Source organism: Patiria miniata, unplaced genomic scaffold, assembly GCF_015706575.1.
Source record: "Patiria miniata isolate m_02_andy unplaced genomic scaffold, ASM1570657v1 HiC_scaffold_18, whole genome shotgun sequence".
NCBI classification, from domain to species: Eukaryota; Metazoa; Echinodermata; class Asteroidea; order Valvatida; family Asterinidae; genus Patiria; species Patiria miniata.
The window spans coordinates 15,133,800-15,146,985 of record NW_024037056.1 but is presented as its reverse complement, the minus strand read 5'-3'; the positions used below and the strand labels follow the sequence as shown (position 1 = coordinate 15,146,985).

The window sequence follows — 13,186 nt, the reverse complement described above, 5'->3', positions numbered from 1 at the left end:
CGTAACCAGTTGGCGTATTGAATTTCACGCCCGGGTTGAATTTCTGGCATCCATTTAACTGTCTGGCAGCATTTGAGAAAATAGCATTCAATGAATTTTGCAATTACCGGTACATGTACATGTACAGTAAGCACTGTCGATATACCGGTATCGACTATTACTTGATTAGTTGATATTATTTTGATATTGATATCGCCGATAGCAAATTTTTAATCATATCACAATATTGAAATCTTGGATACTGAGGAATCGTATCGAAAATATCAAAAATCGCATCAGATTATCGTCTAAATAAATCTCCCGTTTGTGCTTTACTTTGTGTTTATTGTTTGCTGTATAATGAACTAAAACTTGGCGACAACTTGTGCTGGTGACTTCAAACATTGCGAAATGCCAAGCGGTGTCGCTTTGTGCTCTGCGTTCGCTAGAATTCGCGGTCTCCCCCAATGTAATATTATTTCAAAAATGCCTTTTCTGGACAAGCTCTCAGTGCTGAGATTTGGTTTTTTTTTAAGTTTGAGCAATATGCTACAGAAAAAGCCGTGGAAAATTGGGACTTAAAAGATTTTTTTTTTTTTAAATCAAAGTGTCATCTTTGTGGTCTTTAACTTTTACATAGGATAATTGATATATCGAATATTCTCAATATTTGATTTCCGATATATCGATTATTGAAAATTCTGATATTGACAGTGCTTAATGTACTGGTGCACATTATACAAAAAAAAACACTTTTTAAGTGCACAAACTATTTGTAAACTTTTTTGTTAATTTTTTTTTGAATGATTGTGTGTGTATTAAACATATAAGTGAACAATTAATTTGCCTTTTTTGTTGTTGTAAATCAACAGTTGTTTTTTCTGCATTTTTGTTAATTAATCACATTTAAATTTATTTTTACATGACATTTTAGGAACATATTGTGGGCGAAAATATTTTTAACTTTTACTTTTCCTGAAGCTAAAAAGTGCCGAAGAATAACAATCTGGAGACATACATGTAGGCAGAAATTGTCACAGCCAATTTAAAAAAACAAACTCACATTTCTACAAATAAATTTGCAAACTTAAAAAAAAAGTCAAGTATTGTCTAGACAGCTTTTGGTACACAAATTTTTGTGATTGGAAAATAGCTGACAGTTAACTAGAAAAAAAATTGTAGCTTTTTTTCACAACAGGTATTCCTGCATTGTCCGCAGAAAAAAAATTATGACCTCTCAAAAAAAATGAAATTGTATTCCATCCCAGAGCAAAACAAATAATAAATCTCACGGAAACTCAATCTGACAATTCACAGGTGTGTGGCACAAAACTAAACAAGCTCTTCGAAAACTTTCAGCACCGTCATCAATCAAAACAAACGGAGAATGTCAACCATTCTGCTTCCCCCCAAGAAAAAAAAAATAGAAAAAGTCTCCACTTCCAAACAATAACTACAAAAACTTTGACTGGAATGTCACACAGGGTTCAAAGTGTCGGAGAGACAACTGTTATAAATCTGTTCGCACCTCGTGAAGTCACGACTAATATTTACAAAGGAAGTTGTTCTGTCAGCTACAAGTGCCATACAAATGGTTCCCTGCCTGAATCAATCACTGTAACTCATAGATAGGTTACCGGTGATTTGTGTGGGGACTATGTACTTGGATGTTTTATGTACCGGTACGTGACTAGCGAACTGAGCTAGGACCATGGGAAATTGTCGTACAGTATATTTTCCCTTTTTTTTTTAACCAGTACAATCTTCGAGTCCATTTCTTGGGGTGGGGGGGGGGGGAGTGGTGGGAAGAACTCTTTCCAAAAAGTGATTTCTTTCATGGAAGTATGACTTCGAATAAGTAGGATTCTTTTGCAGAAAGTGAAATGACATTGCAAGTGTTTGATTTGACTTGTGTCTTGACTTGCGACTGACTTGTGACTGACTTGTGACAGACTTGTGATAGACTTGTGATTGCCTTGTGACTGACTTGTGACTGACTCGTGACTGACTTGTGACCGACTTGTGACTGACTTGTGCATGACTTGTGACTGACTTGCGACTGACTTGTGATTGACTTGTGATTGCCTTGTGACTGACTTGTGACCGACTCGTGACTAACTCGTGCCGGACTTGTGACTGACTTGTGATTGACTTGTGATTGACTTGTGATTGACTTGTGATTGACTTGTGACCGAATAGTTACCGACTTGTGACCAACTTATTACCGACTTGTGACCGTCTTGTGACTGACTTGTGACTGACGTGTGACTGGCATGTGACCGACTTGTAACCGACTTGTGACTGACTTGTGACTGACCTGTGACTGACTTGTGATTGACTTGTAACCGACTTGTGACTGACTTGTGGCTGAGTTGTAACCGACTTGTGACAGACTTGTAACCGACTTGTGACTGACTTGTAACCGACTTGTGACTAACTTGTGGCTGAGTTGTAACCGACTTGTGACTGACTTGTGACCGACTTGTGACCGACTTGTAACCGACTTGTGACTGACTTGTGACCAACTTGTGACCGACTTGTGACCAACTTGTGACCTACAAGACAAGACTGGTCTTTTGACTACTGATGGCCTTGTGACTGACTTGTGACTGTCGCTCGTTTGATTTGTGAATAACTTGTGAAACACTAGCAAATTTGACCTGTGATTAACTTAACTTCAAGTCTGGCATTATGGGTGCAAAACACACAACTCATTCAAAAAAAAGCTCTCTGAAATAATATCAGTAGACAAAGGCCAACCATCTCTCACCTGTGGAGACGATTGCCCTCAAACAAGCCCTGGTACTGTGGGGCTCCGTCCTCCGGCCCGTGGGGTGCTGGGAAGGACAACACCATGGCAACCGGGTTGTCTGGATACGTCCTCTTGGACATCCTAAAGAATGCTACGCTGTCATTAGCAATCAGGTCGGGAAGGTAGTCCCTAATCAAGACAAGACAAAAAAAACATTTGACATTTTTCCCCATTAGTTTTTAAAAGACACAGTCGAGTATTTACACACAATGTATGTGAAGCTTTAGTCATAAAGATAAAAACTTGGCTAACAGCAACGGCCTGCAAATTCTACAAAGATACGAAAAAATTGACCTGAGCCAGGAACAGCCTAATTCTCCATTTAAACTATACAGCCATCTTGGTCTGGTTCCCTGAAGCCCCAACATCAGACAATGTACATTGTATTCTCCAGCCCCTCATCAGAGGTCTGGTTCCCTGAAGCCCCAACATCAGACAATGCATTCTCCAACCCCTCATCAGAATAGTCATTTACCTACAAGAGCCCAAGTGCAGAGTGAAACATTGCACAGGTTTGCTTTTACATTATATTACATTGTATCACATTGTATTACATTGTATTACATTGCACTACAGGGTGAGTAAAAAAACACGAAACCCAAATGTTGGGACTATTGTTTTAGTGAAGTTAGCATGCATGTAGCACTTTCAAAATCTAGAATATAAAAAAACAATTCATAAGCTTTCTTTTAGTACAAGAATCATTCACATCACTTACAAAATATGTACTTTTCAGGTTACGGAATTTTAAACACAACCACCGTTTTAAAGTTCTGTCCACGAGAACACAAAAAAGGTGTGCGTTGTTTCTGCAAAACGAAAACAATTCACACACACCCTAATGTGATCTGTTTTCGTTTTGCTGAAAGAACACTGAACCGTTTTGTGATCCGTGGACAGAAATTTAAAACGGAGGTTGTGTTTAAAATTCTGTAACTTGAAAAGTAATTGAGTGATTTGAATGATTCTTGCACTAAAAGAAAGCTTATGAATTGGGCTTTCATATCCTAGATTTTGAAAGTGCTACATGCAGAACTTCACTAAAACAATGGTCCCGACATTTGGGTTTCGTTTTTTTTTACTCACCTTGTACATTGTATGACACTGTATTACATTGTACAAAATGTATTACATTGTGTTACATTGTATTACATTGTATTACATTGTATTACATTGTATGACACTGTATTACATTGTATTAATTTCCTGATGCATTATACTGACCTGTAATAGTTGAATCCATGTTCATACAGTTGTCCATTGCGACTTAACGTGTAGTTATAGTACTTGGAGTTCTGTAGCAGCCCGACCCATTCTGTCCAGCCGGGCGGCACATACGTGCCGTTGTAATTGTTTAAGTATTTACCAAAATACCCTGCAAAAACAGAAAGAAAACAAAAGACAATTCAATAAATAAAACAAATATACGGTTACAATTACTGGGTATTGCCCTTCACCGACGTATTTTTATAAACAATGTAAACATGGTGTTGTCTGAGTGATTGTGAGAAATAAATTTACAAGCTTACACGGGTGGGACTCGAACCCATGACCTCCTGCTTACTAGTGCAGACGTCGCACCACTCGACCACCGAGCTTGCCAGGGTAGGCTGGCTGGTTCGAATCTGATATAGCAGCGGGCACAGCAACCAAACCAAGAAAGAAATTGACTGGAGTGGAATTCGAACCAGCAACATTTGGAACAAGTACAGGGCTCTAGCAACTGAGCTAGACCTCTGCTTCTACTAAAAGACCAACATTGTTGAAGACTGGCATTTCACAGTCACACTTAACGAAATATAGGGTGAGTAAAAAAAAAAAAGCGGAACCCAAACCCCCAATATTATATTTCATATTAAAAAAAATATGTAGCACCAAAAATGATAATGACTGGAAGCCATTTTCACAAGCTTCTTCTAGGTGAAAAAAATTACTGAAATTGCTCAATCCGTTGAAAGAATATCACCATTTAAACACAATAACCCTAAAACCTCTTTTGTCCAAAAATACGATTTCAAGAATCATCATCACAATGGTCTTCAAACATCACCAGCGTTAAAACCTCAGTTTAAAAGTTAAAAATATTCAACAAAGTCATTTTGCAGGCCCGTCCTTTAAAAAAAAGGGTATTTTTCAAATCATATTGTTTGCCTAACCAAGGTTGTTAATAAAGATATTGTGTACTACACTTGTTGACAGTTGTTGAAACAAGTATTCTGTGTCATTTTCTTTGTTGTTCCAAACAGTCAGAATACACAACAAATTCCTTGGACCAAAGAGGTTTTAGGGTCATTGCGTTTAAATGGTAATATTCTTTGAACGGATTGAGCAATTTCAGTTATTTTTTCATCTAAAGGTAGCTTATGAAATTGGCTTTCCAATCATTATTATTTTTGGTGCTACATATTTTTTTTAAATATAAATACATTTTTGGGGGTTTTGTTCTGCTTTTTTTACTCACCCTGTAGTATTAGGCGCAACTCACGTCGACCCAAATGGACTTTAGTTTCAGACAGGCGAACTTTAATGTTTTAATTTTCCATTGACTAGACTCAGGAGTTCTGAACAACTCCAACAGACCATCTTTCTACACGTGTACATGTGGTTATACTACTTACTGTTTCCAACACTGAACTTTTCATGAACTTGATTCAAATCTTTCGAATATTTTCGTTCGATACGACTCTGGGACGCAAGACTGAGGCGAGTGTAAGGCATTCGTTGGTTAGCTGATGGAGGAATAAAAAAGCTTCTACCCACCCCCCTTACCCCCACCCACAAACCCCCACCCCGAAACAAAACCATGAGACCAATATATTTCTCCCAGCAGGCGACTCAAGCATTGTTTACGAAGCGAAGCGTAGAGGAAGACGACCCGAACCGACCAATAAAAACAATCAGCCAAGTCTTCAATCCTCACCTCAATATATATCAAGATCCGAGATTAAAACAAAACAACCCTCTCTTCAACCCCCCCCCCCCCACAACAAACTAGAAGTGTGTTGGAAAGTCATCACCCTATCCTCAGAAGTGGCACAAGATGAGTTGCGCACTACCAAGGTTCTCCAAACAAACACCGTCTGTCCCTGAGATGGGCGGTGGCACAAAGCCAACTTCTCAATTTCTTTCCCGAAAGCAGATCTGAACCAATTGGAAAAGCAGATCCCGTTTCTTGGAATTTTTTTTTATCAAGCTTGGATTTCAAAACCTTCCTTTTCAAGGCCTATTCTTCCAGACTACGAAGTCACAGACTAAGCTTGAAATAAACTGGAGTTGGAAAGTTATGACTGAACAGGTTTTGAAATGTCGTATTCATAAACGAAATCGGTCAACTTAAAAGGAGAGACTTTGTTCCAGCTATTTGTCAAAAGTACTTGAAAAATCTCACAATTTGCAGATTTTCAGAGCCTTCGACTTCGTGTTCAAAATCACAAGCGAAGAACAATCGTTTGGCGAACCGATGGCAAATTTTGAGTGCTCCATCAGATTTAAATTGAGGTGTTTTCTGAAGGTTGACTTCGGGGAGGGGGGGGGGGGGTAGACCAGCCAAGATTCCAATTAACTGGATAAATGACGAGTAGGCAATAACACCCCAGCATGCAACATTCCCCCCTCGGTACTCTGCCCTTGGTGATAACAAGGCAGGCTTTTGAGGTTGGGAACCAGCCAAGGTGGAATTTTTATTCCTCCCTCCGAGCGACGCACGTGCCTTCCATACTGCAAATACATGAATGACCTTTGCATGAACTGCAATAAGGACACGCACGGCCAGCCATCAAAAGAGTTCTCTGAATCAATAAAAGATGTTTTCAAAAACCAAAATAGTAAAGCTGACATTTATCTGTTTTTCCTTTGTACCATCTAAAATCCCTTTCCTTTCACCGGAAGTGTGACAAATTGTGCAGTAGGTACAATACTTCATACAATTGTACAATTGACATCAGTCCAATTTTCATACAACTCCAAAATATTATTAAAGTCACAACTTTTCATACAGCTGATATTGAGCCATTTGCAAAAGCCTGAGAGACCACTTAAAAATTACTACAGGAAGAAAACGAAATCTGTGACTGTAGCACAAAATTAAATATGGCTGAATGCACATTGTTTGGAGCTGTAATTTCACTGTAATCTTTTTTCAACTCACAAGTTTTTTTTGGCGGCAACTTTATTCTGATTTTTGAGACAGCCAATCCACACACAAAAATGGAACAGATCAGTTTTCCAAAATTTGACGTGTGACACGAACATGTAGCCAACACTTGCTCTCCAATCCAAATGAATCTAAAATGTCTCCATATTTGGCCTAACATCTGTTAACCATAACCTTCCCAAATCCTCCCAAAATCCTCTTTGCATAATGGAGGATTTTGCAGGATTGAGGCTACATGACAAAAATGTTTGGCTGATTTTGGAGGATGCACTGTGTCAAGGTCTTTAATAGGCCGGACCTTGTGTTGTTTATGCTCAGCCGTGCCTAAATTTAGGCCTAGATTATACTTGAAATCCTCTGCACTGCTCCAGGATGTCACTGGCTCTCCCTCAACATATTGACAGTGATTGCTGGAGGATTTTGCAGGATTGAGGCAGTGGTCACCCCTCCAAGGACCACATTCAAGAAATAACGGAGGATTTTAGAGGATTGAAGCTGTCTGTAATTTCTACATGGAGGCAGTTGGAGGATTCTGCAGGATCGAGGTTGCATCCTAGCAAAAATGCCTAGAGAGTTAGGCTTAATATTCAACCATTGACTATGTACGGCAAGTGGTATTTAAACCACACAAGACAGTTCAACAATCAAACCTACAAAACTATCACAAATCTCCTAGAATAAAACTCAAAGACTGCGTCACCTTTTTCCCACACGGAAATGTTATTAACTCCCTACACGAGGCGAAACAATCGCATTTCCCTTTTCCATTTTGCGGTCAATTAAAACGCGTCCGCCTGCCAACCTCCGGGAAATTGGATGTTGTTTTTTTGACGTGTGTGCCAACTGGATGTTTCGAGGGGGAAAAAAAATCATCAGTCAGGGGCAGAAAAATGTTTCTTAACTTGATGCTAAGAACAGCCACAAAATGTCACTGAAATGTCACGTTCTGCAACTTGGACCCCCGCTGTTTTCGACCAAATGCAGAGTTTTAAAGGTTCGGAGGAATGTTCCATGCACTCATAAAAATAAAATGTATCGACTTGTGACGTGATTAGCAACACTCCATATGCCTTGAGATTTTCAACAAAGTAAGCACCATCGATATATCGATATTACCCGATTATTCGATATTATTTTGATATCGATATCGCCAATAGTTATTATATAATCACATCTGCAATGTAACTATCAAATTTTCAATATTCAGGAATGCATTATCAGATTATTGTCAAAATAAATCTTCCCTTTGTGCTTTTACATGGTGTTTAACATTTGCTGTATAATGAAATAAAAGTCAGCGGCAACTTGAGCTTGTGACTCAAAATAAAAACATCGGGAAATGCTAATTGCGGTCTCCCCAATGTAAAACCTAAAAAGAAAACGCCCGCCCGTTCTGGACAAACTGTCAGTGCAAAGATTTGTTTTAAAAAGTCTGAGCAACATGCTCCAGAGAAAGCGTGGAAAATTGGGACTTCAGATTTTTTTTTTTATTCAAAGTGTCATCTTTAATGTCTTTAACTTTTACGTGGTAAATTTTTTCTTAATCAAAGTGTCGCCTTTAATGTCTAACTTTTACATTGTATAATCGATCTATATTGAAATTCTCAATGTCGGATTTCCGATATATCGATTACTGAAAATTCCCAGAGCCTTCATAAAAACTTTTTTTTCTGTTTTTCCTTTTTTTCTGGTTTTCTTCAAAGTTTGTACAGAAACTGGGTTATCAAATATCCATTTAAAAGGCATTCTCAGAAATGATTCTGGTGGTTTTTCACCACATGCCACATCCTGTTTATTGGTAGCTAACAGCATCCATATTGCAAAGCGTCTTTTCAGCTGGGACATTGACCAAACATGTACAGTCACTGTAAACTACATTAAATTTGCATTATCCCTAACCTTAATTCAATATTTAAAGGGAAGATACAACATTTGCAAACATCAAAAAACAAAATGAATGAGTTATCATTGTTAGGGAATGACAGTCTAAAGCTTCCTGTAATTTCATGGCACCTTGTGTGCTGTCATTTTAAAGGAAAGTGGTATTTTGGTATCAATTTCCAACGCTGGTCGGCCGACCAGCGTTGAAGAAAACTGGCTTTTTTTCAAAACTCGCTCCTTGTTTTTCATATTTAATTATTCCGCATTGGCTTTGCAATTGATTACACACCTGTGAGGGGGTACATGCCTGCTAAACTGATTCTCTGACCTTACAATTCCCCAAAGTCAATAAATTGCTCCGTTTCATCTTAAGTGGGGTCGGGGAACCAGACTACAAGAACATGATTGGTTTTCTTTGTTTTTCCAGCATCTAGGAACCCAAAAACATGAAACAAGCCAATGTAACAATATTTGCTATAACATACTACTCGTCCAAATCCATTTATTTCTGAAAATTACAGCAAAAGCAAATGTTGTACATTCCCTTTAACAATCCAACTGGACTATTTTTGAAAGATTTGGCAGGGTTTTTATTTTATTTGAACTGGGAAATCAACTTTGACAATGCAACGATGTATAACATGTGTTTTGAAATCAAATCTACTGTTGTAAGTGTAGAATTTTGAAATTTGTTCATAAAGTTTGCTAACTAGTGTGTGAATTTATTTAGCATACAATCGCTGTTTCGATTCTCCCGGTACCCATGCCCCAAATCGGTAACCTCACCTGTTCTATAATCCACGCTCCTCAGATATGCAGCGAAGGAGCGTCTCTCGGGCCCGTTCCGCCAGTCCGCGGACCCGCAGTCCTCCGTGTTGGAGTAGACGTGGTGATTGTGCACGTACTGGCCCGTCAGGATGCTGCTGCGCGAGGGACAACAGATAGGCGTCGTGACGAACGCGTTGATGAAATTCGCCCCGTTGTCGCCTAGGACTGTCCGGGTTTTGTTCATTGCACTCATGGAACCTTCAAAAAGAGAAAACGAAATTAAAAATTTGAAAAAAGCCGCCTACTTTCCGATTGATCCCCATTTGCTATTTATTTCCCAGGTTTGCGGCATTGCTAATGTTGCTAGCATCGTGACTTTGGGCGTGATCCCTGGCTACATGGCATTTACAGGTTTATGGCTTCTGACTAACGCCCCTTGAACAGGGACACGGACAATAGGGCTGGATAGCTCAGTTGGTAGACCACTGGAATGACAATCTGGAGTTTGGAGGTACAAACCCCACTTCAGTCAATTTTTTTTTGTTCAACCTTATACATGTAATTAAAGGGAATATACATCATTTGCTTTTGCTGTAATTTTCAGAAATGGATGGAATTGGGGGGTTGGAAATATATAGCAAATGTAGTTACATGTACACTGACTTTTTTGAGGTTTTGGGTTCGAAAATGCTATAAAAACCAAGAAAAACAATCATTTTCCTGTAGTCTGGTTCCCTGACTCCATTTAAGAAGAAACAGAGCAGTTTACATACATTGGGGAATTGTAAGGTCAGGGAACCAGTCCAGCTGGCTTGTACCCGTTCATAGGTGTGTAATCGATTGCAAACAAGTGCGATGGTCAATTGGGGCCAGTATTTGAAAAAAATCCAGTTTTTGATACAAAAATACCACTTTTCTTGAAAATGACAGTATACCAGGTGCCATGATTTTACAGGATGCTTTACACTGTCATTCACTAACAGTCCAGCAAGGTATTTCAAAATGATTTGGTAGTTTTATTTTTTGATGTTTGCAAATGTTGTATTTTCCCTTTAAGTCTGAGGAGTGTTGAACATAAATTTTTTAAATGTATTATTGTCTTGAATTTAAAAAAAAAATTCTTCCATGGTTCTAGGACATTTTACTTCTACTTTCATACAGTTTGAATCCTGTTTGAATAAACAATTTCTGTTGATGTTGTTTATCTCTGTTTATAGCTCCTTTAAATGCATGTATTCTGGAAACTACAGACTGACTCGCTCCTTTAAATGCATGTATTCTGGAAACTACACACTGAATCCCCCCCCAAAAAACTACAACTTTTTTTTTTAAAATTTGTGAAACTCACCTAATAGTAAATCTTGATCATCCGTTAAGATGAGTACTATATTTGGCTTTCTGCTTTTCCAGTATCTGGGGCGAGGCTGGGGTTGTGACCTCGGTGACCCTTGACCTCTGCGGCCAGTCCTTCCAGCTCCGACACAGTTTGTGAGCCATAATAGTAACGTCACGTACAGTAAAATGTAAAGTGTGGGTCTGTGTTTGTGAAGCATGTTGTCGAGAGTTTTTGCCCTGCAGGCGGGAGCACGAACGATGGGGTGTCGGTCGGTCGGAGTTTCTGGCTGCCTGCAACCAAGGTGAAGGTTGGTCAGTGCGGCACGCACATGGAGACCGGTGACGTCATATGCTCTACTGCAATGTCAACCTACAGGATACCAGCATGGGGCGGTTCAGCTGGAGCGAGACTATGACGATCGGAGCACAAGTATTCCAAGTTGGCGACAGTCCTACTGTTGTTGGCCAAGTCGATTTAAAGTCTCATTTATGGTCCTGTAATACAAAGGGGAAAAAAAGAGGCGTTCAATTTGTTTCTGAAATTCACAGCCATTTTTTTATGAGATTCATTCACAAAAAAAGTTGAAACCACTTTTCCAACAGCGGAATGAACTGAGGGTAAATTCAAGAAAGATTAACTTAATTCTTGTACCATGGAGCAAGGATAAACAAAAGATGTGATAAAAATCTAACAGTTTTAAGTTTTATAAAAATTATTTTTAAAAACCTGCTTAGGAGAAAAATAGATTAAGATCTCTGAAAACGGATACACAAACATCACTTCAATGGTAAAAATGTACATGATTTTTACAACGTCATCTGATCGACATCATGTACATGTCCGTACATTCATGACTGTCAACAATTTTTTGTAGAAAAAAAAATTGTGCAGTAACTTCCTAAAATACAATACAATTCATGTTTACACAATGGGAAAGAATGTTGCAACCTGACGCTGCTTTTTTCGTCATATATCATCTCAATGAAGGTCAGTCATTGCAAAAATGACAATAAGACATGAATCTGGGACTGAGAAATATTTCCAATTTTGTTAGGAAATACTTCGAAAATTGTCTTGACTCTCCATAGACTTTGTACACAGCCGCTGAAGTAGCATCAGGTTGCAACATTCTTTCCACACAGTGTAGCATACATCACAGCAATCACATATCAACGGCCCAACATCACCAAATCAACCGTCATCACTAATCCCTCCGAATCAAAAATCTACAATCAGAATCTGACCTACCAATGCTCCGTCTAGACACGAGTCCACAAAAGCGGCCACACTGCCCCGATAAACTCAACTTCTGGTCACCAGTAATCGCGAACAGGTAATACACATGTACCTTGGTCATCTAGCCAACTTTATGCCCTACCACCACCAACTTGAGGAATGTCTGTCTGTGAGTGTGTGGTTAGATGTGCTAGCGATGGCTGTACAATACCAGCACAGCTGTGTGGGCCTATTATCTCCAACCCACCAGTTGTCCATCAAGTAAACAAACAGTGACTGGCTTATGAAGGTGTGTGTTGAAAATAAACCCACACAATGCAGCATCAAACAATGTGCACAGGCCATTTCCTGTCTGGACCACAACTTCATGAATATGCATGATGAAACCTCATGAATGAGCTGATAAGGCTGGGGGATATTTATTGCTTGGGCTTAAGTTGCCTGAATATGCAAGACTAAAAGCTCAGGGATGAGGTGATGAGGCCACTTATTGGTTGGACCATGGAGGCAGGAAACTCCAAAGTTGGACCATGGGTTCTTGCTCTATGGTTGGACTAAGTAGGTACAATGTATCTCATGAATATTGATGATAAACTTCTTGGCAAGAGGTTTGAAGTTCTTGCATACCTGTTTGGACCACAACTTCATGAATATGCATTGGTGAAACATCAAGAATGACATGATTTGAAAGAGGGCCATTTATTGGTTGGACTTCAGTAGCTCATGAATATTTGTGAACAACTTTTGAGCACATGCAATTTCCTGTCTGGACCATACTCATGAATATGCATGACTAAAACCTCAAGAATGACTCTTTGTCCTTTAGTGGTTGGACTTAAGCACCTCATGAATATTGATGAGCACTTTGGGTTGTGGATTAAGCTTCAGGTCATTACAAGTTCTTTTGATGGATAAACTGTGAGATTTTTTAAAAGGTACTCTGGGGTGTTTAAAGGGGAATGTAAGAAGTTTATCTTGGTTTTAATCCTCATTGATTTTTCTCAGTGATTAGCTAGACAGA

The 13,186-nt window shown here is 39.0% G+C and overlaps 1 protein-coding gene across 8 annotated transcripts in view; it reads right to left on the bottom strand.

The window, feature by feature from the left end:
• The window catches only part of LOC119724836 (extracellular sulfatase Sulf-1-like), an 80,776-nt gene that overhangs the window by 22,213 nt on the left and 45,377 nt on the right, over positions 1-13,186 (bottom strand). For 4 of the 8 annotated variants that reach the window (XM_038196093.1, XM_038196095.1, XM_038196096.1 and 1 more), the window contains exons 1-5: positions 12,178-12,426; positions 10,942-11,423; positions 9,612-9,851; positions 4,016-4,166; positions 2,750-2,920 (exon numbers count right to left, since the gene is read on the bottom strand). In XM_038196093.1, the coding sequence (XP_038052021.1) occupies positions 2,750-2,920; positions 4,016-4,166; positions 9,612-9,851; positions 10,942-11,146 (767 nt within the window). In that variant the 5' untranslated portion in view covers positions 11,147-11,423; positions 12,178-12,426. Of the gene's footprint in view, positions 1-2,749; positions 2,921-4,015; positions 4,167-9,611; positions 9,852-10,941; positions 11,424-12,173; positions 12,437-13,186 lie in introns of those variants that run through there. The other 4 variants (XM_038196091.1, XM_038196089.1, XM_038196092.1 and 1 more) reach the window with 4 other exon arrangements.